The 26,041-nt window shown below is 50.8% G+C and overlaps 1 protein-coding gene across 1 annotated transcript in view; it reads right to left on the minus strand.

The window, feature by feature from the left end:
• Nucleotides 1-438: 438 nt before the first annotated feature.
• NLRC5 (NLR family CARD domain containing 5) overlaps nt 439-26,041 on the minus strand; it is a 62,080-nt gene continuing 36,477 nt past the window's right edge. The window contains exons 26-47 of the mRNA XM_030796661.1: nt 25,307-25,390; nt 24,396-24,485; nt 23,930-23,995; nt 21,988-22,071; nt 21,818-21,901; nt 18,211-18,297; nt 16,888-16,968; nt 16,035-16,118; nt 15,668-15,760; nt 13,453-13,536; nt 12,757-12,840; nt 9,214-9,297; nt 7,039-7,122; nt 6,562-6,645; nt 6,139-6,222; nt 5,935-6,012; nt 4,837-4,920; nt 4,678-4,749; nt 4,316-4,399; nt 2,775-2,858; nt 2,346-2,429; nt 439-1,539 (exon numbers count right to left, since the gene is read on the minus strand). Of these exons, the coding sequence (XP_030652521.1) occupies nt 1,428-1,539; nt 2,346-2,429; nt 2,775-2,858; nt 4,316-4,399; nt 4,678-4,749; nt 4,837-4,920; nt 5,935-6,012; nt 6,139-6,222; nt 6,562-6,645; nt 7,039-7,122; nt 9,214-9,297; nt 12,757-12,840; nt 13,453-13,536; nt 15,668-15,760; nt 16,035-16,118; nt 16,888-16,968; nt 18,211-18,297; nt 21,818-21,901; nt 21,988-22,071; nt 23,930-23,995; nt 24,396-24,485; nt 25,307-25,390 (1,855 nt within the window). The 3' untranslated portion in view covers nt 439-1,427. The remainder of the gene's footprint in view (nt 1,540-2,345; nt 2,430-2,774; nt 2,859-4,315; nt 4,400-4,677; nt 4,750-4,836; nt 4,921-5,934; nt 6,013-6,138; nt 6,223-6,561; nt 6,646-7,038; nt 7,123-9,213; nt 9,298-12,756; nt 12,841-13,452; nt 13,537-15,667; nt 15,761-16,034; nt 16,119-16,887; nt 16,969-18,210; nt 18,298-21,817; nt 21,902-21,987; nt 22,072-23,929; nt 23,996-24,395; nt 24,486-25,306; nt 25,391-26,041) is intronic.

The raw sequence follows: 26,041 nt of genomic DNA on the forward strand, positions 1-26,041 counted from the left end.
GGGGACTGTAGCAAGCTGAGGCATGTGTACGCATCTGAAAGACACAGTCTTGTGACTCTTTAGTGGGAGTGCTGGATTAGCACTTAAAAGCAAGCAGAATCTGAATTTTTATGTAAAATTCCCAATTTTGAATACTGACAATGAATTCAGAAAGTAGTTTCAATGTTATGCAAGTCAAACAAAAAATGCTTCTAACATGCTGAGCTTCTATAACACCCTCATGTTGCAGGCGAGGTCTGGAGAGAGGAGGTAACTTGCCCATGACCACATGACTAGAGACAAGGTCTGAGCTGGGAACCCATGTCTCCTGACTCCCAGGCCAGTGCTCCACTCAGCACATCTCTCTGTTGTCTGCACTGCTGTCCAGTCCCTAGGGCAGGGGGTGAACCACTTCTGACTTCAGTGGGGTAACAGGAAACATCGGACTCAGGCTAGAGGTGGAAGACCATCATGTTTATTGATCAACTTGGCTTCGAGTGTGACAGAGCCATTCTTGCTTCTCCTTGGAAGTAACAAGAACACTGGGTAACATGTGGAGTGTACGGAGGCGCACCTGAATCCCACCGAGGTGGTAGCTGGACCCAGCAGCCTAGCCTATTGTCTTGGCAGTGCCCCCCACCCAGTATCGTTAGACCTGGCTTTGTCCCTTACACGGGACAGACTGGGCTTCTCCACTCCCGCCAGGCTGGCCCTACCTCCACGTGTCCTTGGAAGCTAGTATGTAAGTAAGGGAGGGGTCATCAAGTTTATAGATGGGTAGGCTGAGGATTGAGGCAGGAGGGGACTTCATGGCTGAGTCCCCGGCTTGTCCCAGAGCCCTGGTCCTTGAACCCCTGGACTGGTCAGTGCATGGACACTGTCTTCTCCAGCTCAGGCAGAAGAATTTTCCTGACTTAGCTGCTCCATACATGCAATCTATAAATATGTATTTGATTTAAAAATTAATAAATTAGATCTTGGGCCAGCCTGAGGTCATCTGGCCAGCCATGAGTCCTGTGACATGGACATTTGTCATGTGTCATATATAGACCAACAATCATGTATCCTGCCACTTGGTGTGCCAGGACCCCTGCCATAGAACACGCATCACACCGACTTTCATGTAATGCCACATGTCAAGGGGTCACACTGCCACATATAACCATATGTGTCATGCATTGTCATGACACCCTCACTGTATGTCGCATGTCCCCAATTGATCACACATATCCCGCGTAATGCAGGGTACTCCTTTGTCCAGGCCCAGCTCCTGGTTCCCAAAAAAGTTCTCCCTGAGGACTGCAGCAGGACACCCGTATCCTTCCTCCTGGGTGGAGTGCAGAGCACCCTGCCGAGCTCTTCTTTCCTGAGTCATTTATCCCAGTGGGCGAAGGGTGGATCATCTGGGTGCATCACTTGGCTGGATTCCAAAGGTCTTGAGGGGGCCATCAAGTACCCCAAGGGGTCTGGGGCTGGTTGTCAAAGAAGGCAAAGTCCAGCCTGGGCTCCTGGCTTTTCAGGCGCTGGGCCATGTCACAGGGAATGGGGTTATTCCAGAGGCTGTGGGGCACAGATATAGGCACTCATTCATCCTCCCGTCTCTGCCGTCTGTCGTATCTGCAGATTGGGAGGCTGAGGCCCAAAAAGGTAGAGCTGTGCCCAGAGTTACCTGGCAGAGGCAGGTGTTAGACCAGCATAGCTGACCCAGGGCGAGGGTGTCCCCCACACCTGCCTCCTGAGTCCTCCAGCTCAACCTTCCTCCCTGGGAGATAGTGATGCCAGCTAAGGCCACACTCATATGACACATTTGTGCAAATAAAGAAAAGACCCTCTTTCTTCAAGATGTTTAACTGCCATCTGTCTGAAATTGTCATAATATATGATTTTGATAGAACAAGGCACTTTACTCTCACCTGCTGGAAATCTAGCAGGTTGACAATGTGAATGGTGCCCCTTAGGTTTAATGCCCTTGTGCAGTGCACAACCTATACAACTGTATGTGATGGCTCTGATTATAGCTGCCATTTTAAGTGCTTACTATGTGCCAGGCACTGGGTTCAGTGCTTCATATGCTCATTTAGTCCTTACAACTCTCTGAGGTAGATACTATCAGTATCCCCATTTCACAGACGAGAAAATTGGGGTTCAGAGAGGCTGAGTTATGGCTACAAAGTTACACAATTGGCAAGTGGCAGAGCTGGGATCTGATCCAAGTCTGCTTGCTGCCAAATTCTTGGCGGAGTGGTCCAAGCCTCCTTTACAAATCCCCAACCCAGGCCCTGCCGCCTCCTCCCGGGAGTCCCATTAGATCTGGGGGTTGGTGTAGCCTCCCACCCACCATCCCTGCCCCTGCAGGCCTCTGTTACCGGATGACTTGGATGCTAGACCCCTGGGCCAGTCCTTCAGCCAGGAGCCAGGCCCCCAAAGCTGTGATCTGATTCTTCTCCAGGCTTCTCAGTGGATGGTGAGGGGAGGGGAAAGAGAAACATGGCCGTGAGAATGGGTGTGAGAGTTTCCTAGGTCCCTTCCTCAGGCCAAGGTGGGGGGACACAGTCTCCCACACTACCTTCTCAGGGAACCCAAAAGACAACAGGGGACTTGTGGCATGTGCAGCAGGAAGGCTGAAGGCCAGAACCCAGGGGGAACTAAGCCTGGCAGGGGCTTGGAACAGGCCAGAGTGTGCAACTCAAGGAAGGGCTTTCTAGGAGGCAGGGGACCGACCCAGTGGCCTCTTGGTGTTTCTGGGATGTAAGTCCCCCTTCAGCCCGTCCCATTCCTCCCCTGGCCCCTCATACTCCACTCTCTTCAGCCGGCCCATCTGCGGCAGCACCTGTGCCAGCTCGGCAGCCGCCTCATCCCCGAGGAGATTCCAGGACAGCCTGTAGGGTAGGGGTCCCAAAGTCAGCGGCAGGAGAGCAAGGAGGTCGAGGGGTGGAGACAAAGCAGTGAGTGAGGAGAGCGGGGGGCCAATCGTGGGGGCAAGGGTTTTCAAGAGAGGCCACCTGATAGGGTGCTTGTGTGTCCTTCCCTGAAGATGTCAGGGTGCAGGTTACCTTCCTCCCTGCTCCCCTCCCTGTCAAGTTTGGATCATGATGTTCTTCACAAGGTGTTGCCATTTTTGCCACATACATGTACCTCCTGTATTTAGGATGCATCATATTCTTCTTTAAATCAGCCCCTTCTTTTTTCTTTAAAAAATTAACCTTGGCTGGGCGTGGTTGCTCATGCCTGTAATCCCAGCACTTTGGGGGGGCAAGGTCAGGTGTTTGAGACAAGCCTAACCAACATGGTGAAATCCTGTCTCTACTAAAAATACAAAAATTAGCTGGGTGTGGTGGTGGGCACTTGTAATCCCAGCTACTCGGGAGGCTGAGGCAGGAGAATCTCTTGAACCCGGGACGTGGAGGTTGCAGTGGGCTGAGATTGCACCACTGCACTCCAGCCTGGGCAACAGAGGGAGACTCCATCTCGGAAAAAAACAAAAAATCTTGAAAGGAAACATTTATTACTACTATCAATGGAAAACTTGTGTTACAGACTCCATATAGAAGGTAGTTACAAAAATAAATATAGTACAAACAATGGTATTAACTTCTAGTTGGAACATATGCCCTTCCTAAGATGTTGGGTTTTTAACCCTTTTGGTTAAAAAGGGAGAATCCAGTGTTAGGTGTTAAAGATGAATTACCACTGATCTGAGACTTTCGCTTTGGTGTAATGAGAAGGGTTAAGACCTTTAGGATGCAAACTAAAATCATCTGTAATCACTTGTGTCCTGTTCTTTAGGAAACAGCTTTGTCCTCCATACTATGGTTAGGGTCCCAGGCTAGTCCTAGAATTCTAGTTTACTCATGAGGCAGCCCTGCAAGTCCCCAAGGTCTGGGGGATTCTGATTGCTAAGAGACAGCCAAGCATGGCCAGCCAGCAGGTCTGGGGATGGCTTTCTCCAGCTTTAGCCACTGTTTCTACCAACAGTGGTTCATAAATGGAGGTTTCATCAAGCAGGCAAGGTGGTCTATCCAGTTGCCTCCCAAAAGGAAGGTTGGACCAAAAACCTTTAAAGACCATCTGGTCCACCTCCCCTCCCACCACTCTACAAATGGGGAAAAAGGCAGGAGAAGGTAAATTGTTTTACCCAACATTACCTGCAGCTCAAGTGTTAGAATGTCTTTGAGAGGATGTCTGAGTAAGAATGATCTTCCCCATTTACAAATGGGAGGACTGGCCAGAGAGGATGGGAGCAGCTCCAGGCCATACAGCAGGCTGGAGCCAACTCCCCCGACCCCTCCCCACTTTTCCTTTTCCCAGCCAGCTCAGGGCTCTTGCAATCACTCACAAGATTACTTCCAGGGCAGGGCAGCTCGTGAAGCTGGAGGTGAGGAGCTTGGCAGTCTGGTTGTCAATCTTACAGGAAACCAGGCTGGGGATGGAGAAGAAGGGCATGGGATGGGATGGGGGGTGTTTGAGTCAGGGGATCTAGCAGGTCCTGTCTCCCACAGTCAGTACAGGAGGGAGCAGAGCCGCCAGGGTCTGGGGTAAGCTAGGAGTTTTAGGAAAGACTTCCTTTCTTGAGCCAGGCCCCCACCATCCCTGGGGCTTCCATCACTTCAAAGCCCTCCCCAGGTGTTAGGCTCAGTCAAAGAAGGGCTGCCCTCAGCCTGCCACTGGTCCCCCAGGCAGGCAGGGGAGGCTACTTACTCTATCTGTCTGAGCAGCGGGAGCTCCTTACTGAAACGCAGGACCCCTCCAGCCAGGTTGTTTTCCGCCAAGCTGCAGGGTAGGGGAGATACCTGTGAGAGGAACCCCCAGACCCGCCCAGGACTGTCCCCATGCCTGGGCTGGGCAGCCCCTACTTACCTGATCTCTTCCAAACTGGGGGATCCATCCAGGGCCTGGGCCAGGCTCAGGGCCCCACCTGGGCCCAGATGGCTGAACGGTAGGCTGGGGAAAGAGGAGAGGGTGAGAGGAGCCTGAGGGACTGGCGTTTCCAGAGCCCCACCCTCAGCCTTGTCTCAGGCTGCAGCACCAACCTGTAGACAGTCTCTGGCTAATTCCCCATCCACACAGGACCTGGGTGGGTATCAAGGACCCTGGCTTTGGGGTCTGAGATCCAAAATTCAACACCCGGGTCCTTTGTGTATGAGTAAGTAAAATTCTCCACACCTCTCCTGGCCTTCGTTCCCTTGCCTGGAAAAGGGAGCACATAAAAGTCCCCGCACCAGCCGGGCATGGCGGCTCACGCCTGTAACCCCAGTACTTTTGGAGGCTGAGGTGGGTGGATCACTTGAGGCCAGGAGTTCAAGACCAGCCTGGGCAATATGGTGAAATCCCATCTCTACTAAAAATACAAAAATTAGCCAGGCATGGTGGCACATGCCTGTACTCCCAGCTACTCTGGAAGCTGAGGCACAAGAATTGCTTGAACCCAGGAGGTGGAGGTTGCATTGAGCCGAGGTTGCACCACTGCACTCCAGCCTGGGCGACAGAGAGAGACTCCATCTCAAAAAAAAAAAAAAAAAAAAGGTCCAAGCATTCTGGGGCTGCCATGAGGCCATGGACTTCAATTGTGAAGTGCTGAGGCCACATTGATTGGCACTGTGCTCCTGCGAAGCCCTCTGCCAGGATTTCTCATTCACCCTCAGGGACCCCCTCACAGGGCAGACTGAACTGGGATCATTGTACTTCTTTTGCACGTGAAGAAACTGAGGCTGAGAAGGGGCAGGGGTTTGGCCAAGCGCAGGCAGGGGCCAGTGGCAGAGGCAGGACTAGGCTGGGCCTCATGATTTTCTTGCTGTAGATGTCAGAGGCAGGGAAGGAAGAGGCAGGAGAGTGGGTACATGCCACAGCTTGACTTGGGGCAGGGCAGCTCAACTGATGGGGGCGTGGACCTCCCCACTGCTCCCGGGAACCCTCCTCCCCACCAGCCCTGCATGGTGTGGGCAGGGGGTCACTCACTGTAGGACCCTCAGGTGCTGGGGCAGCTCCTGAGCCAGCGCCAGGGCTGTGGGATCCCCCAGGGCATTGCAGCCAAGCCTGGAAGAGGAGAGGGATGAGCATTGAGTGCTGGGCCGGCCCACTTGGGACCCCCGCCTTGCCCTGTGCCCACTGCGGGAGAGGAGGCCAGGTGGGCCTGGGGGGCACAGCTGGGCAGACACTCACATCAGCTCCTCCAGGCGCCTGCAAAGAACGAGAGACTCCGCCAACTGCACTCCCCCGGCTGAGCTGATGCTATTCACTGAGAGGCTTTGGGAGGGGGGCAGCCATCAGGTCCTCTGATGCCACCTCTCCCCGACACCCCAGCACATCTGCTGGGGCTGCCACCCCTGCTTCAGGGGGCCTAAGAGACAACCCCCCCACACCACACACCTACCCAGACAATGAGGCAGAAAGGCCCAGAGAAGAGCAGGGGCTGGGGTGGCCTAAGGTCCCACAGTGAGGGCCAGGAGGTCACTGAGCCCCACTGCTTGGACACTGAGGTTGGCGCAGGGGAGATTTTACCATGCTGGCCTGAGCTAGGGGCCAGTATCTCCTAGGACCATGGTGTGACCCCTATGGCCCTCCTCTGTAGGGCTGGCCACTCACTCTATCTTCCTGAGCTCTGGCAGCCCGGGCAGGATAGTAGCTAAGTGCTGGACACCAGCGTCTCCAATCCGGTTGTGGCTCAAGCTTGGGGGAGAGAACAGCTTCATCAGCCTTCTGCCATCTCATCTTGTCCACACCCCACTCCCAGAAAAAGAAGGGGAGGCTGAAGTCCCAGGAAGGGCCTCGGCTAACACAGAGAGCCCCATCACCCCATGTTGAGTGACAGCTCCTAACTCTTGGCTTCTTTTTAGGGTGTTCTCCCCATTGTCTGACCTAAATCCCTCTTGCTGCAACTGACACTCTTACATCCTGTCTTTGGGTCCCCCAAGGTTCTAGGCCCCAGGTTGTTTACACAGTGTAGAAGTGGGTGAAGGAGATGAGATGAAGAAGCAAAGGGCGTGCTCAGGTAGCCCCTTGCCCTTGTCATCTTTCCTGGCCAAAATTGTCCTGGGTTTGGGGGCAGGATGGGCAACTCACTCCAGCTCCTCTAGGCTGGTGGCAGCCCTGAGAGCCTCAGAAAGGTGGCAGCAACCGACATCACCGATACTGTTCCTGTTCAGTCTGGAAAGGCAGGGAATAGACCAAGAGGCTTTCAGGAGCTTAAAGGCCTTTGCAGGTGCTGTGCTAAGAACTCTACAGTTTGCAAAGCCTTACACACCCAGTAATGCATATGCTAGTAGCAAAACTTCTGGGGGTCATGGCAGGTGGGGGGTGGTGAGCAAGGTGGGAATTATTGTCCCCAGCGTCCAGGTGAGAAAACTGAGACCCAGCAGTGAGCTGTGACCGGCCAGAGACTTAGGGACTTGCAGGCTGGTGGAAACAAATCCAGAGCCCCTGGCCCAGGAGCAGTCTCTACATTTCTTTGCCAAGCTTCACCTCAGCCTCTGTGTCAGGGGTCTCCGGGCTGGCCCGGCTGAATGCCAGTTTCACGTGGGGTTCTCTGATTCACACAAATCAGTTCTCAGGGGCATATCATGTTCTCATCTATGCAAATAGTAGGTTTTTCCTTAAACCCAGGGTATTGTCTTTACTGAGCCCTGATCTTGCTCTGCCTGGGTAGGAAAAACCAACAAACAGCTGAGGCAAATGGTCTTAGGCCCTTGGGAAGTATTTGTTTGCATGTTGTTTTTACTTTCTCTTATTTTGCAAATTAAATTTTAATGGGGCTGGGCACGGTGGTTCATACCTGTAATCCCAGTACTTTGTGAGTCTAGGCAGGTGGATCACTTGAGGTCAGGGGTTCGAGACCAGCCTGGCCAACATGGTGAAACCCCATCTCTACTAAAAAAATAAAAAATTAGCTGGGCGTAGTGGTGCACACCTGTAATCCCAGCTACGTGGGTGGCTGAGGCACCAGAATCGCTTGAACCCTGGAGGCAGAGGTTGCAGTGAGGTGAGATCATGCCACTGCACTCCAGCCTGGGCAACAGAGTGAGACTCTGTCTCAAAAAATAAAAATAAAATAAAAATAAATACATTTTAATGGATCACCTTTCAGTAAATTAATTTTGGGCAAAATGGTCCAATATGATATAACATCCTGGAACTCTCTAACCTCACTTCCTACCTACTCTGCTCTGCCCGAGGTGGGGGGTAGGAGGTGTACTTGGATATAAACAAAGCAATGCTTTGTGTCACTGCTTGGATTTGTTTTTAGTCACAAGATTGCATGTTTTGAAAAATCACATTGAAAGTGAGTGTCATGTTTATTTATCCTAGCGGCAGGGAGCGAAATCACAAAGGGAGTATAGGAAGGCCACCCCATCTGAGTCTAGACCCACACTACTCAAAGTGCAGACTGTGGCCCCCAGAACTGATACCACCCGGAAGCTTGTTAGAAATGCAGAGTCTGAAGCCAGGCGCGGTGGCTCACGCCTGTAATCTCAGCACTTTGGGAGGCCGAGGTGGGCAGATCACCTGAGGTTGGACGTTCAAGACCAGCCTGACCAACATGGAGAAACCCTGTCTCTACTAAAAATACAAAAATTAGCCGGGCGTGGTGGCACATGCCTATAATCCCAGCTACTCGGGAGGCTGAGGCAGGAGAATCGCTTGAAACTGGGAGGCGGAGGTTGCAGTGAGCTGAGATTGCGCCATTGCACTCCAGCCTGGGCAACAAGAGCGAAACTCCGTCTCAAAAACAAACAAACAAAAAAAGAAATGCTGAGTTTGGGTGCAACGGCTTAGGCCTGTAGTCCCAGCTACTTAAGAGGGTGAGGCAGGAGGATCACGTTTGCCCAGGAGTTTGAGGCTGCAGTGCAACATGATTGCACCTGTGCCAGCCTAGGCCACATAGTGAGGCCCCAACTCAAAAAAAAAAAAAAAAAAAAAAGCACAATCTAGGCAGAGTTCCAGACCTGGGGAATCAGAATGAGCATTTTAACAAGAGCCCAGGGTGAACTGTGTGTGCCTCAAGGGTTGTTCTACAACGTGGGCCTAAACCCTTTAGGCCACTTTTGTAACCAGGAGGAAGCTGATGGCATTAGAAGGCAAGAGCAGTGGGCACCCACCTGGGAGGGCACAGGGATGGGCCTGGGAGGGAGCCACAAAGGATCCCCTGGGAGGTGCCCTCAGTGCTTCCCTGGATGTGGTCCCAACTGAGTGGGAAGTGTTTCTTCCCACTCATTCCCACGGGGCCACTCGGTGACTCACCTGAGGCTCTGCAGGCAGGTCATGTGGCTTAGTCCGTGAGTAAGCAAGGCCAAGGTGGAGCTGTTCAGCAGAAGGTGACTGAGGCTGGAGAAGAGGAGGCCGGGTGAACTTGGCATCTGGGGGTGGGGCACTATCCAGTCTGGGGGTCTGAGGCCTCTGTGCTTAGCAAGCCTAGGGACCTCCAAGACAGCCACTTATATCCACACAGTGTAAAAATTCTACAAAATGGACTGCACTGGGAGGTCCAAATGCTGTTTCTCTGCATGAATTACTGAAGTCAGGCAGGCAGCAGTTCTATGTTCTGAACAACACGGACCCAGGCTAATGATCAGTAATAATGGCGGTCACATATTGATCATAAAACGTGGGCCAAACTCAGGGCTTGGGGCCATCTGGAAAGGTGGGTTTATTATCATCCCCATTTTACAGGTGAGGAACACCAAGGCTCGGAGAGTTAGAGAACTTGCTTAAGGTCATACACAAAGTGGCTGCTTCAGGAATAGAACCCAAAGCTATAGAACTCCCATTCCTGAGCCCCAACCATATGGGACCCAGGCAATTGTACTTCTAGAGGCCCCCAGCCTAGGCAGGAGAGGAGAATAACAATAGCTAGCACTTGTAGAGTGTGAACTCTGACCAGACTCTAAGAATGTAACACATATTATCTTATTTAATCCTCACCACAACCGTAGCAGGAGAGATTGCTCTTATCCTCAAAGTTAAGATGAGGAGGCCAAAGAACAGAGAGGCTGAGGGACTGGCACAAGTTCACACATTAAGAAACAGAACTGGCTGGGCACGGTGGCTCATGCCTGTAATCCCAACACTTTGTGAGGCTGAAGCAGGTGAATCACCTGAGGTCAGGAGTTCGAGACCAGCCTGGCCAACAAAGTGAAACCCCGTCTCCACTAAAAATGGAAAAATTAGCTAGGCCTGGTGGCGCGTGCCTGTAATCCCAGCTACTTGGGAGGCTGAGGCAGGAGGGTTGCTTGAACCTGGGAGGCGAAGGTTGCAGTGAGCCAAGATTATGCCACTGCACTCCAGCCTGGGCAACAGAGGGAGACTCAGTCTCAAATAAATAAATAATAAAATAAGAGGCAGAAGCAAAAGATGGTCAACTGTCTTGGTTGGCTCAGAACAGGAGGGTTTTCCTGGATGTGGGACTTTGGGTGCTAAAATGGGGAAAGCTCCAAGCAAACTGGAAGTGTCAGTTACCCTACCCAGAGTTGAACCCAGGCAGTGAGGCTCCTAACTAGGGTCCATGCTCCTACCCACTCCATCACAGGTAGACAGCTGGAAGAAGCTGACTGGATTTGAGGGTAACTGCCTGTGGGGATTTACACTTGGAAATGACAGATCTGAGATGGGAAGAGACCTCCGGGCACTGACGATCCATCCCCTTCCTTCGGACAAGGAAGATATCATTATGCCCAGTTTACAGATAGGTCAACTAAGGCAGCAGGAGGTAAGGAGCAGCACTTGTTGCCTGGGAAATCAGGAGGAAGAAAAAGGCCCCCAGGGGCATGGATGAATCTGTCCTGTCCCCGGCCCAGGTGCCCAGCTCAGTACATATTTGTCGAATGCATGAATGAGCCAATGAATGACCTCACTGGGCCTCCAATCCCCTGAATAAAAGCTTCCAGAAGGCTGAGCCGAGATGCAGGTACATGGAGAGTGGGCAAAGAAACAGACCAGTGAGATGACAGGAGGGCCCTGTGGTCAAAGGTGTCTGTAATCCCTCTTCTCCTTTTGCCTGATTCTCTCCCCAGGAGAAGCAAAGAGGGACAAGTGGAAGAATTTCAATGTTAAGGGGCAAAAAGTCAAAAGGCTACTTTCAAGCTGAATTCAAAACATATGTAGAAAAAAAAATCTGGAGAAAAATTCACAAACCGTTCAACAGAAGTTTTCTCAGGGGGTGTCACCTCCAGGGCATTTCATGTTATTTGTTACATATTTCTAGAATGGTGGAACTTTTTATAGCCAGTGTATATTTTTGGTCATCAGAAAAAGTTAAGAGATGAAAAGCAGAAGATATTCTGTTAAATTTTCTGTCCAGATACTGTCTAAACAGGAATCTGTGCGGGACGGGGACCTGTCTTTTAGACTGAGGCTGTTTCTGGCACTTCTAAGAATTTGATGACTTCAGATTATGGGGGAGAGTAGTAAAAGCTGCCAGTTACCAAGGAAACAACTGTAGACAAATGTAGTGGACATCTGTAGATTTTTTTCTGCCCAGAGTTTCTTTCCTCTTCTGTTACTCACACCCTGAAATACCACCCCTGTAAGTCCAGAAGATAGGGTGGGCATGCGCTCAGGTCTGGCCAGTGATGAGAATATTTTGTGCTCACAGCCACAGTGATTGCTTTAGGGTGGGGCAGGTGACCCAAGCTAGTCCAGTGAGACTCATTCTAGGACCAAGGAGAATGGTACTCCCTTTCCACTAAGCTGAGAGAAAGTAAGCCTGCAGGTGCAGGGATGGCCTGCCTGAGAAGGAAGCCAAGGTGGACAGAGAAAGAGTAAGCGCCACAGTGAAGTATGTGAGAGAGAAGCCTGACAAATACAGAACCCCTGGATCCAGCTGTGCCTGAAGTCAGTGGCCTCGTAATTTTCCATGACATAAGCCAATACATTTCTGTCTTGGATTGCTTTGAGTTGTATATTCTGTTTCCTATGACCAAGGTTCTTGCTGGCACTCAGAGCCAGAATAGAAAGTAAAAGGTCATGTAAGGGCATTCAGCTCACCTGGGTCCATCCAGAAACATGGCAGTTTGTGTTCACAAAACATGCAAAGGTTCCTAGGCATGCTACTCACTGACCATGCGGCACTAAGCACCATCACCCCTCACTCACTCCTTTCCCCATTAACCACTATCACCCCTCACTCACCCCCTTCCCCATTAACCAACCCCACCACTCACTCACAACCCTTCCCCATTAACCACAATCACCACTCACTCACAACCCTTCCCTGTTAACCACCCCACCCTTACTCACCCCTTCCCATTAACCACCATCACCACTCACTCACAACCCTTCCCCATTAACCACCCCCACCACTCATTACCACCCCTTCCCCATTAACCACCATCACCACTCACTCACAACCCTTCCCATTAACCATCACCACTCACTCACAACCCTTCCCATTAACCACCATCACCACTCACTCACCCCCTTCCCCATTAACCACCAACACCACTCACTCACCCCCTTCCCCATTAACCACCACCACCACTCACTCACCCCTTCCCCATTAACCACCACCACCACTCACTCACCCCTTCCCCATTAACCACCACCACCACTCACTCATCCCCTTCCCCATTAACCAACCCCACACTCACTCACAACCCTTCCCCATTAACCACCATCACCACTCACTCACCCCTTCCCCATTAACCACTCCCACCACTCACTCACCCCCTTCCCCATTAACCACCATCACCACTCATCCCCTTCCCCATTAACCACCATCACCACTCACCCACTCCCTTCCCCATTAACCAACCCCACCACTCACCCACAACCACCATCACTACTTACTCTAGCCTCTTTAGCATCCATTTCCCCTCAAGGGCCCTCATCAGCGCCTTGGTGCCCTCCTCATCAAATTGATTGTTAGACAAGCTGCAGAAGACCAGGCAGAGGCAAGGGTTAGCACGGCCTGCCCAGCCCTGGAGCTGAGCTGTCCTGTCAGCTCCCGTCTCCTGCTCTGTCCCCTGGGAGGCCAACTTTGCATCTGCATGCCCTGGGCCACCCTCGCTGTCCAGGTTCCACATGGGTATTCTTGGCCTCAGGGCTCAGGCTCTGGGTAGGCATGATAGTCACAGCTGGCCCAGCTGAGAAACTATGCCCTGAATGAAGGCTGCAGAGAGGAAGCTGGGGGACTAGGGACACACACACACACACCCCCTCTTGTTCTTCAGCCCTCTCCGTAGTCTGACTCCCACAGCCAGCCCAGCAGAGCAAGGCTCATGAGCCCCATTTTCGTAGATGAGGCAATCAAAGCCCAGAGTGGAACAGCCAGCCCACAGCCCCTCTGTGAGTCAGTGGCGAAATTCAGACCAAAACTATGGTGCTCTTCCTTCCCCAGGCCACACCCAGAACTGTTGCACTTCATCAGGGGAAGGGTCATTGGTCGAAGTCTCACTGCCTGCCCTCCCAAACGCCCTGCTCTCTTCTCCACCCCTCACCCTCAGCTGGGCCACTTGTCCCCGATCCCTCCACTCTGCAACTCACTCCAGCTCCTCCAAGTGGTGGCAGTGGCCCAGACCAGATGCCAGGTGGGCGAGGCCCTCAGTGCTCACACAGCTGGAGGTCAGCCTGGTGGGCATCAAAGGGCAACAGGTCAGGCAGGAGCCCTGGGTCTTGGGAGCTCTGAATGCTGGTGGCAGAGGGCAAGGATGTGGGGGGCAATGTGAGGGGACCTCCTTCCCTTCATAAATCTCTTCCACCATGAACTCATTAAGCCACCATAGAGCTTGGAAGCAGAAGCATGGACTAGTTCAGTATTTCCTAAACCGCAATCAGTCAGGTGGCAACTTCGCAACTTAAGCCAGAATTAGGTATTACTGTAGTTTAGCTAGTTACTGTTGTTTATCAAAAACTCTGCATCTTTAAAGCAAATACTGAAGAAGTGTCAAAGATCTCTCTGTCCTAAAGAGTTTCTTCCTTTTTAAACATTTATTTTATTTATTTATTTTTTGTAGAGATGGGGGCGGTCTCGCTCTGTTGCTCAGGCTGGTGTCAAACTCCCGGGCTCAAGCGATTTTTCCTCCTTGGCCTCCCAGAGTGCTGGGATTACAAGCTTGAGCCACTGTGCCCAGCCCAAGAGTTTCTTCTTGGTGTAATCAGTTAGATGGAAATAAAATGAAAAGTTAGGAAAGCTACATTTTGCAACTGTCATACTGATTCATTGATTTAAGTAAGATTTATTAATGGCTGCTAAAATTTGCCGATGAGAGTTTGAGGAAGACCAGGATATTTACATAATCTTAAAGTATCTCCCCACATGATCTGTGTTAATTACAAAGGGAAAGTTAGCAACTTTGCAAGTGGAGAGACCTGGCAGTCACCACTGTTACAGGTGATCACAGTTACCTTCACCAGCCTAAGGACACCGACACATCAGCTGCCCCGATGGAAGGCACGAGAACACAGCATCACCTGTGTGATATTCGTGCCCAAAGGGCAGACTCTAACTCTAAACATGAGGAAACATCGGACAAACCCAAGTGGAAGGACATTCTATAAAATAACTGGCCTGTAAATGTCAGAGACAATGCTATGAAAGACAAAGAAGGGCCAAGGACGTGTTCCAGATTGAAGAAGACACTAAAGAGATGACACTAAATGAGACGTGTGATCCTGGATTGGATCCACAACTGGGAAAAAAATGCAATAAGCAACATTATTGGGAGAATTGGTGAGACTGGAGTACAAACTGTAGTTGAGATAATAGTAGTGTATCAATGTCACATTTCCTGGATTTTATAGTGTTACTGGATTATGGAAGAGAATGTCCTTATTTTTAGCAAATTCGCTGAAATGTTAATGGGTAAAGGGACACGATTACAACTTCTAAATGGTTCAGAAAAGGAGAGAGGGAGAGAGTGGAAGAAAAGGGAGGTGGGGAAGAAGGAGGGAGGGAAGAAATGAGCAAATGTGGAAAAATATTGGCAAAGGGTGAATTTTTTTTTTTTTTTTTTGGAAACAGAGCCTTGCTCTGTCACCTAGGCTAGAGTGCAGTGGCACAATCTTGGCTCACTGTAACCTCAGCGTCCCGGGTTCAAGCAATTCTTGTGCCTCAGCCTCCCAATTAGCTGGGATTACAGGCATTCTTTTAAAATAACTGCGAACTAACACAAAGTTTCAAGAAGATTGAGAACTGCTGTGTGCCATTTACCCAAATTCACCCTTAGAGCCGGGCGTGGTGGCTCATGTCTGTAATCCTAGCACTTTGGGAGGCTGAGGCGGGTGGATTGCCTGAGCTATCCACGCCCAGCTAATTTTTTGTATTTTAGTAGAGACGGGGTTTCACCACGTTGTCCAAGATGGTCTCGAATTCCTGAGCTCAGGCAATCCACCCGCCTCAGCCTCCCAAAGTGCTAGGATTACAGACATGAGCCACCACGCCCGGCTGTAAGGGTGAATTTGGGTAAATGGCACACAGCAGTTCTCAGTCTTCTTGAAACTTTGTGTTAGTTCGCAGTTATTTTAAAAGAAAAACAACGAAAGAGTGTTAAAAAGGGAACAACTTTCTTGCCATGTGGCTCAATGTTCCTAAGGTCATGTTTACGACTGGGTATCCCTAAAAATCATCTCCAGGGCCACCTGTGGTTTCTGTCCACAGGGTGAGACACCGAGTCCTCTGAGCCCAGGGCTGGGAATAATGGAAGGTGTCAGGGCAGGGCAGAGCTGCAAAGCGGACTGAGTGAATGTCTTGTCTGCATACCGAAATGTCTTCAGCTCAGAGAGCGATAGCAGAAGGCTCTGCAGCAGCAGGGAACTGGCATCATCGTCCTCACAGAGGTTAACCTGGGACAAGCTGAAAAGGTCCAAGGATATTCCAGAGGATTTCAGGCTGGACACACCTCGGAGGTCATCACATCCAGAAGGGGGTGCCAAGAGAGGAGATGGGGCCACGCAAGAGCTCCCCTGAGCCACCCTGGGGCTCTCCCTCCCCTCCCTCCCCTCCCCTGGCCAAGTGTGATTTTCTCCTGCACAAGGAAGTGAGAATGCCAGGGTCACACGTGGCCTGGAGTAGGCACCAGGGTCAACCAGAGAACTCAGGGCCCCACACAGAGTTTCCAGGCACTGACCTGAGCTGCTGTAGCCTGGCACATGTCTCTATCAGCTGTCCGACAAGAAGGCTGTGGTGGGTCCCAAGGTCACAGTGAGCCAACCTGGAGACAGACAGGGAGATGACAGTTTTGGAACATCTAGTCCAGTATGGGGGATTCAGTCTCTGCCTGCAAGGAGCTTATGGTGTAGGGGTAAATAAATGCTGATCAAATGAAGTCCTACAGTTTGCTATTCACTTATGAGAAGTGCTAGGAAGCAGGAGTCCAGATGGGGCAGCTGGTATGGTTGTGCAGGTTGTTCACTGCACAAGGACACACAGCCAAGGAGGTGAGGTGAGGCTGAGATCCTACCATGCTCTATTTCCCAGAATGTACACATGCAGGGCTGCATCCACTCAAAAGGGTGACATTTTAATTTCCCAAACTGTGCCATATGGATTAGAGGTGCTGTGAATCCAGGGATCTATAAGAGTGGATAATAGAAGTGTTTGACTAAGTCTTGGGGTCCAGGGGGCCTCCCTGAGGTGGTGGCATTTAAGCTGAGACCTGAGGGATGAGGAGGAGTTAGGCAGGTGAAGCAGGTAGGCGCGAAGAGAACATTCTGGGCAGAGGGCACAGCCTGTGCAAATGCCCTAAGTTCTAAGCAAGATAGTGTTCGGGAAACTGAAAGTTCGTGGGGGTGACGAGCTGAGACTGGGGCCTGGGGTGGGGCTGAAGCGCCTCAGAAGTGGGTTGGTCAGACCTCTGTAGGCTGTGTAAAGACTTCGAACCTCTAAGGTCTCTGGGCAGGGTGGTGAATATTGGTCAGAAGCAGCCCTGCCCCCTCCCCAACACCAGCCCCTGTCTTGGGGTCCCTGGTGCTGGGTCTCACCTGAGTGCCACAGCTTCTGGATTCTCTTCCTGGCGAGGAAATTCCAGCTGGACACAAAGCTGCTGCTGGGTCTCGGAGATGCTGAGGAGTGAGCAGTAGCCAACGTGAGGTCGGGCAGCCTTCCCCAGAGGGCCCAGCTGGCACCTGGGCTGCCCGGCTCCAACTCTGAACTCTCAGACACTTTGCCTGGGTCCCCTTCTCCCCTGCCAGGGACCAGCTTAGGATTGGAAAGTAGGTGCTTCCGTGAGTCACACACAATACCCCAACTAGTGCCTTTTCAACAATTTTTCTTTCTTTTTCTTTTTCTTTTTTTTTAAAGAGACAGGGTCTTGCTCTGTAGCCCAGGCTGGAGTGCAGTGGTGGGCACGATCATAGCTCACTGCAGCCTTGAACTCTGGGCTTCAGTGATCCTCCTGCCTCGGCCTCCCAAAGTGCTGGGGTTACAGGCGTGAGCCACGGCGCCTGGCCCTTTTCAACAATTTATAGTTAATAAGTTGATGAGCCTTTTCAGACCATGACAGAAAGCCATTAGAGGGATCCAAGGGCGGTTCCAGAATTTTCTGAGGGAGGGGCACAAGGACCACAGTGTGGTGGAAGGGTGGGGTAGGGGATGTGTCTGGAGTCTGCATTTGTGCTCTAAGCTCACTGCCTTCACTTGAATGTTATGTTCATTGGGTGCTAATGGGGAGAGGGCTATGGGAGATGATAAAGTCCCCAGAGCATCCCCTTGCTCACTCCTGGAGGAGAGAAGGAAGAAGCAGGGCAGGCTGTGTGGCTGGTGACAGCACAGCAGACATCTTTACAGGCTCCAGTTCTTGTAATCCTCCTAGCCCCAAAAAGGGCTGTAATTAGACTCTTTTAAGAGCAGGAGGTTGAGGCCAGAGAGACACAGTAACGGGCTCCAACCAGTAAGCGACTGAGTTGGGATCTGAACATACGTGAGTGGGATGCTAAAACCTTTGCTATAAGCTCCTCTGCGTGTCATTGTGTTATTTCTGGTTGAAGAGCCATGATGTGTGTTACTGCATCTGGGGGCCACTTCCAAACAACCAGCGTGGACTCCCAGCCATGTGTGCCTGGATCCAATAGCCCTTCGTTTTGACTCTGGGGATGTCTTCCTCTGACACTGTGGCTTGACTACTGCACTAGTCCCAACAAATGTGTAGCCCCTCACATATGCCCCAGGAGCTCCTGCTACCCTGGGGACATGGAGAACTAGCTGGTGACACAGCTATTACCCCACAGGATGAGGGAAGGTCAAGGAAAAGTCCCAATGCTCATGAAAGATGAAGAATTCTAAGGGGGCCTCTTCTCTGGACTCACCTGATTTCAGTGACACTGCCTGAGGCCTGGGCGCAGACTTCTAACAGGGAGAGAACCCCGGCTCTGTCCGCCCATGGCTCCTGCACCCTGTCACAGAAGGGGACACAGATAAGGCCCCCCAGGGTGAGCAGCAGACAATCAGCACACATGACAGGGCCAGGGGAGGAGTGTCAAGGGGGGGCCTAGAGGCTTTTTGAGATTTTTTTTGCTCATTTTAAAACTATAAAATTATACAAGTAGGCATCAATCTAAAAAAGGAAGTTAACATCACCCTTATTCCAACAACTATTATTGTGACAATCCAAACAGAAAATATTATTTTTAAATGATATTTTTATATTTTATTTTATTTCATCTTATTTTATTTTATTTTATTTTTGAGACAGAGTTTTGCTCTTGTTGCCCAGGCTGGAGTGCAATGGCATGATCTCAGATCACTGCAACCTCTGCCTCCTGGGTTCAAGCGATTCTCCTGCCTCAGCCTCCCAAGTAGCTGGGATTACAGGCATGCGCCACCATGCCCAGCTAATTTTTGTATTTTTAGTAGAGATGGGGTTTCACCATGTTGGTCAGGCTGGTCTTGAACTCCTGACCTCAAGTGATCCACCTGCCTCGGCCTCCCAAAGTGCTGGGATTACAGGCGTGAGCCACTGCACCAGGCCACTGATATTTTTAGATTTAAGAAAATATTCACATAATGTTACATCACAAAGGTAAGGAAATCAAACTGTATATAAAACATGATCCCAATTTTGCATTTCAAAAAAAGGAAAGTATCTGGAGAAAAAATGTGTGGAAAGAAAGAGGGAGAGAGAGATGTGTGGAAAACATAGGAAAATATATTAAATGTTTATGGTGGTTGTTTAGATGATAGAATTCTCATGAGTGATTTTTATTTTATGTCTTCTTTAATTTTCTATATTTTCTAAACTTTCTACAATGCATGTGCATTAATTTGAAAGTAGGAAAAAAGAGAATTAATTTAAATATTACTGCTTTAAAGTTATGTTGAATTTTTAAAGCACTATTTTCTTTATGTATTTCTGGATTTTCTGCACATTTCAACAATGAGTAAATATTATTTTTTATTTTTATTTTTTGTAGACATGGGGTTTTGCCATGTTGTCCAGGCTGGTCTTGAATGCCTGAGCTCAAACAATCTGCCCACCTCAGCCTCCCCAAGTGCTGGGATTACAGGCGTGTGCCACTTCCCCCAGCCAATATTATTTTTAGACTAAGAAAAGTTTTATTTAAAAATGTTATTTTAGCTGGGTGCGGTGGCTCACGCCTGTAATCCCAGCACTTTGGGAGGCTGAGGTGGAGGGATCACGAGGTCAGGAAATCGAGACCATCCTGGCTAACACGGTGAAACCCCGTTTCTACTAAAAATACAAAACATTAGTCAGGCATGGTGCCTGTAGTCCCAGCTACTTGGGAGGCTGAGGCAGGAGAATGGCTTGAACCCAGGAGGCGGAGCTTGCAGTGAGCTGAGATCACTCCATTGCACTCCAACCTGGGTGACAGAGCGAGACTCCGTCTCAAAAAAAAAAAAAGTTATTTTGGGTGCTCTAGCAATTCTGGATATATAACCAAAATAATTGAAAGCTGGGACTTTCTGGCTGGGCATGGTGGCTCACACCTAGCACTTTGGGAGGCTGAGGTGGGAGGATCACTTGAGCTCAGGAGATCGAGATCATCCTGGGCAAAACAGTGAGACCTCATCCCTATTGTTTTTGAAATAAAATAATATTTAAAAAAAGAAAGCAGGGACTGTCAATTGGACACTTGAATGGACAACCCAAGTGTCAATTGATGGATAAGTGGATACACAAAATGTGGTCCATCCACACAATGGAATATTATGCAGCCTTAAAAAGGAAAGGGCTGGGTGCTGTGGCTCATGCCTGTAATCCCAGCACTTTGGAAGGCTGAAACGGGCAGATCATCTGAGGTCAGGAGTTCGAGACCAGCCTCGCCAACATGGTGAAACCCTGTCTCTACAAAAATACAAAAAAAAAATTAGCTGGGTGTGGTGGCGGGCGCCTGTAATCCCAGCTACTCCGGAGGCTGAGGCAGGAGAATCACTTGAACCCAAGAGGTGGAGGGTGCAGTGAGCTGAGATCGTGCCACTGCCCTCCAGCCCAGGTGACAAGAGCGAGACTCCGTCTCAAAAAAAAAAAAACAAAACCAAAAAACAAAAAGGAAGGAAAGTCTGACACAGTGACACACGCTGCAACATGAATGAACCAGAGGACATTATGCCAAATGAAATGAGCCAGTCACAAAAAGACAAATACAGACAAATACAAATGACTCCACTCATATAAACTATTTAGAGCAGTCCAATTCAGAGAGACAGAAAGCAGAATGGTGGTTGCCAGGGGCTGGGGTAAGGGGGAAATGGGGTGTTGTTTAATGGGGACAGAGATTCAGTTTTGCAAGAGGCAAAGAGTTCCGGAGATTGGCCATACAAAAAAGTGGATGTACTTAACACTTCTGAATGGTACACTTAGAAATGGTTAAGATGGCAAATTTTATTGTGTGTATTTTACAACAATTTTTTACAGGTTATTTTGGGGAATAGTCAGTCCTCAGGTGCCTTGTCACAGGCTGCAATGGGAAGTGCACAGCTCTGTCGGTAACGCAAGTTTTTTGGGCACAAACATGAAACTGAATGTCATGGAGCCTTTTGATCTAACGTCCAGTTTCCAGGAAAGTCAGGGGTTAGAGGAACACGTGCCATGACATCATGAGAAAGCCACCAGAGTCAGGAGCGGGACAGTCTGCAGTACACACAGTTGCTGATTTTGTCAACAGACACTGACATGAAACAGAAAGCTGTGGTGAGGGGGTGGGGGCAGTGATGCTGCAGGTTAGAAGAGTCAGAAGACCATCGCCATCCCGTGCAAATGCAGACCAGATGTGACTAGATCCTGGATCCCAAAAGCCAGCTATCTCATCTGGGGGACAATGGGGACATTTTAGATTAGACTAGGGAGTACCTGACACTAAGGAATTGCTAACTGAGTTTCTTAGGTGTCCTGATGGAACTGTGATTACAGAGAAAATGTCCTTATTTTTTGGAGATTCATGGTGAAATATTTAGGAGTGATGGATTATGAGGTCTATAGCTTACTTGAAACCGCTTCAGCTGAAATAAAAAATAAAAATATGAAGCAAATATGAAAACATTATGAACAACTGTCAAACCTAGGTTCTGGGAATAGGAGTTTTAAAAAATTATTCTTTCTACTTTGGTTTCTTTTTCTGAGTGTTTTAAAATGATCATGGTGAACAGACAGACAAGAACTTCGTTTCAGTTTATTTTTGTCCTCAGTTCAGTATCCTCTGAAAATTTCTTTCTTTCTTTCTTTTTCTTTTTCTTAAATCCCAAAGCACAGGCCTCCAGTCTGGGGAAGGACAGTTTCTCTGTGTGCCTTGTGGAGTCTCTGGGACAGAGGGACACGGTTTGCTCAGGGTCCAGATGGCAGGGTTGTGGGTCCAGGAAATGGCCGCGGCCATGATCCTGGGGGCCTCTTACTCCAGTGCCCACCCCTGCTCCCATTCATGCCATGGCCCCTCCCAGAGGCAGCGGGGGAGGAGGTACCTGAGGCTGAACAGCCCTGCGGGTCGCCCCATCAAGCTCAGGAGGATGGCCAGCTGCTTCTGGCCCAGGCAGCACTGGGTCAGCCTGGGGACAGAGGTCAGTCACTGAGGTGGCTCTGGCGGGGTGCCCCCACCCCTCTGCTGTCCTCACAGGCTGGGTGGGTCACTCACGTGAGCTCCGTCAGCTGCAGGGACTGGCTCAAGCCGGTGGCCAGCCTGGACACATGCTCTGGCCGGAAGCTGCACTCACTCAGCCTAAGGGCAGAAAGCCAGCGCAGAGCCTGGGTGAGGCCCGTGGGCACTGCTGCCCAGCTTCATCTCAGCCTCCCTGAGGGCCTATTGGGGGAGCATCCCACCCCTGAGGGCAAAGGCCTGGAGCAGGGCCTGAGAGGCCAAATATGCAGCTCCCGCTCTGGGAGCTTCCTGTCTCTTTGGGGAGGAGCCTCCCGCAGCCCCTGTGAGAAAGTATTAGGAGTGAGTTATTTAGGGAGCCTGACTCTAGGTCAGGCACTGCGCCAGCCTCTGGGTGCAAGGGACTTCCTGCCTTACCCGCAGGGTCTCCTTTAATTCTCATAGCACCAATTAGAGGTGGTGAAACTGACTAAGCCAAGGACACAGAGCAGATGAGAAAGAAGGGCAGAATCGGGTTTCCATCCAGGTCAGTCTGACTGCAGACCCCAAGCTCTTAACCACTGCCTTACTCTCCAGGACCAGCGCTGAGGGTGAGCTCCCTGGGGAGGGAGGTGTGCCTGGGATTCTCCGTGGGGCTCTGCTGTCCAGGCACCTCAGCCCTGAGTGGCCAGCAGACAGGACCAGCCAAGCGAACAGGCCCAGTGAACCTCGGGGCAGTTCACTCTGATGGGGCAGTGCTGCTGGGATGCTTCCAGGAGGGGCTGATGTTTGAGCTGGGTTTTAAAGGATTGGGAGAATTTTATCTCAGGAAAGGCAAGGAAGAGAATTTTTGGCTGAGTGCGGTGTGAGCAGAGGCAGAGAAGCTTCAGGCAGGGCTTGATCTAGGAGCAAATAGTGAAGGTTGTGGCTGAACAGCGTGTGTGTTGTGTATGTGGTATTTGTAGATATGTATGTGAGGGGTTTGTTTTTGTGGGATGTGTGTGTATTGTGTGGTGTGTGTGGTGTATGTGTGTGTATGTGGTATGTGTATGGTATGTGGTGCGTGTGTGTGTTATGTGTGCTGTGTGGCGTGTGTTGTGTGTGCTGTGTGCTGTGTGTGTGTGTGGGGTGTGCATGGTGTATATGTGGTATATGGGGTTGGTGTGTAGGGTGTGTGTGGTGTGGGGGAGGTGGGAAGGAACGTGGTGGAAGGTGACAGTTGGATCAGACTGTGAGGGAGAAGATGCTAGGGACTTTGAACTCAACCCTGTGGTTAATGGGGAGCCACTGAGGGGCACAGAGTAGCAGAGGGGCACTGTCAGATGTGTGTTGTGAAGATCCCTCTGGGGGCTGTGGAGTGAATGGAGGGGAGGAGGCCTGATAAGATGCAGGGATCAGTTTGGAGGCCCTGTTCACATCTGAAGTAAGACATGTAAAGGAACTGGCCCAAGGCAGTGGCAGTGAGTCAGGGCTACCAGGGGTAATGATAATGATAATAATAATAATAATAATAACAGTTATAATAACAGCTGACAGCACTCCCATGATCCAGACCTTTTCTGGCACTTTATACTTATTAACTCATTTAATCCTCACAATAACCCTAAGGGGTAGGTTGTGATATTATCCCCATTTTACTTGTCCAGGGCCACGTAGCTGGTAAGTGGCAGATCAGGGATTTATTTTTAGTTGGCTTCAAAATCTTTAACCACGACACTCAGAAGCCTCAAGGCCTGTAGTCAGGACATGGCAAGGAAGAGAATGTTGGGCTGAGTTGGGCTTAGAATGTTGGACTAAGAGGCACAAGTTCAATGCCAAGGCCCTGGCTGAGATGAGGTACCAGGGCATCGGGGGCAGATCTGGGGGAACAGACCCAGGCAGTGAGCTTGAAGTTACTCTCTAAAGGAGGAGAGGGCCCAGGGAAGAGGGTCCATGGAGACCACCACAGGGTCAGCCTCCTCTCCCTTCTCCGTCCCCTGTCCCATCACCCTGCAGGGATTACCTGAGTGTCTTCCCAGCCTGGTCCTCTCTGGAGAAGTGAATCCGGAAGCTCTGCTCAGAGCCCAGGCTGCAGAGAGAAGGGCCTGGGGAAGCGCGGTGCCCAGAAGTGCCAGCCTCCTAGGCACCTAGGGCACTCATGGGGCACAGAGGGAAGTGGGGCTGCACCCACAAGAACAAGGGAGGATGCAGGCCTCAGAACTAGAGGAGACCCCCAAACTCATTCTGTGAGCATGGCAATACCTGGCCTTCCCACCCCATGGCCTCCATGGTCCCCATGGCACCCGGGCATCAGGGGATAGAAATTATGATCCCATGCCCAGGAAACCCTGAGATTCAGAGAAAGGCAGAGGTTGCCCCAAGCCACCCAGATGGAAGGCCACAATGTGTGGGTGCCTTGCTTCTCCCATCAGCCAGGGGCACCTGTTGGCCAGCAGAAAGGGGCTTTTCAGGGACCAACATCCCCTTACTTCACTGAGGCCTCCCGGACACGTGGGCAGGAGGGCAGGGTCTCCACCAGGTACAGGGCACTTTCCTGAGAAACGCTGTTGTGACTCAGACTAGAAGGGAAATGGGGATGAGAATGGGGTGAGGGCAGGACCTCCTTGGAGCCCTGCCCAGCCCCCTCCATCTCCCTTCCAGCTGTCATTTCCAGGAAGAGAAGCCTCCATATCTAAGCATCTATTCTCCAGATGTACACACTGAGGCCCAGAAGGATACCATCCCCACAGAGGCAGAACTGGCACCAGACCCTGAGTCCTTGAGTGCTGCACTCACCCTGCCTGCTGCCCCTATGGTCTGGGGTCTGGGCACTGGCAAGGCCAGGCTGGCAGCTCTAGCCCCGCATGGGTCAAGGACTCCTAAGCCCAAAGCTCAGTTGCCTAGCAACAAGTGGTGTCCTGGAGCTGGCTGTCACTCCCGTGGGTCACTGGGGAGATGGGGCAAGCATGTGGATGACTTCCTAAGGTCCCTTGCCTGCCACAGGGACATCTCCAAATTTATGTCCAACAGAATGGGTCAGAAGAACTTTAGGGATGGGATGGACCAGGAGCCAGGCAGCTGCAATCCCGCATCAGCTGGTTGGGGATGGAATGTTGCTTCCCTGTCCCCACGTCAGTTTGGCTGTAGGGGTGCATCACCCTGCCATGAATCACAGCCTCTCTTGGGTGTTTGGTGGAGGCTCTGCCCATGGTGGGTGTGAGGGACAGAGGAAAGGACCCAAGGCCAGCGGAGTGAAGGCAAAGGAAGAATCGCCCCTTGCCCTCCGCAGTCCTTGTCCTCTGGTGCTCTGGGGGATGCCCTCAGAAGGAGCCCCCTCATGCTTTTGGCCTAGGGGAGCCTTCCTCCTTGCTATTTGTCGTTTATGCTGCTTTCCACTTACTCAAGCGAACCGGAGATCGGCACCTTTGGCAGACATTCCAGAAGGCATCTGAGCCCGCTGTCGCCCAGCAGGTTTGCTGAGAGGCTGTAGGGGGTAAGGAGCAGTGGCGGTGATCAGAGGTGCCTCCTCAGCCTGAGATGCTCCTCAGTCACCAGGAGGCTGCATCCACTGTCACTGCTACTGGACCCCATGTCAGGGTCACCAGCGCCACCATCACCACCATCACTAGTATCACCACCATCACCACCACCACCAATGTCACCACCACCAGTGTCACCACCATCACCACCACCACTTTCATTATCACCACAATTCTACACCACCAAGCCCAGTACCACCATCACCATCGCTTCCATCACCACTAGAATGACCAGCAACTCCTACGTTCTCTGCTACTATCCTCTCCCCAGCACCACAGTAAACCCGTCCTCATCGTCCTCTTCCATGTCGGGTGGCCACTCACAGCTCATGTGCCTCCAGCAGGCTTTCAGGTGTTAAAGAAAAACCAATTTGCCTTCACCACGCCCTTGGCCTGCATCATTTGGGATCCACAGTTTTTGAATGAGAGGAAATTCAGGAAAAAAAAATGTTTGGAGGATGCATTAAACCCATAGATTTCTTCTTTTAATCTGGGAATGCAATATCAATATGGAAACCTCACCTGAAGTTTCTTACTTCCCTTCATTGCAGCATTCTGTGGGTTTATTTATTTATTTATTTTGAGATGGAGTCTTG

Source organism: Nomascus leucogenys, chromosome 2, assembly GCF_006542625.1.
Source record: "Nomascus leucogenys isolate Asia chromosome 2, Asia_NLE_v1, whole genome shotgun sequence".
Taxonomy (NCBI): domain Eukaryota; kingdom Metazoa; phylum Chordata; class Mammalia; order Primates; family Hylobatidae; genus Nomascus; species Nomascus leucogenys.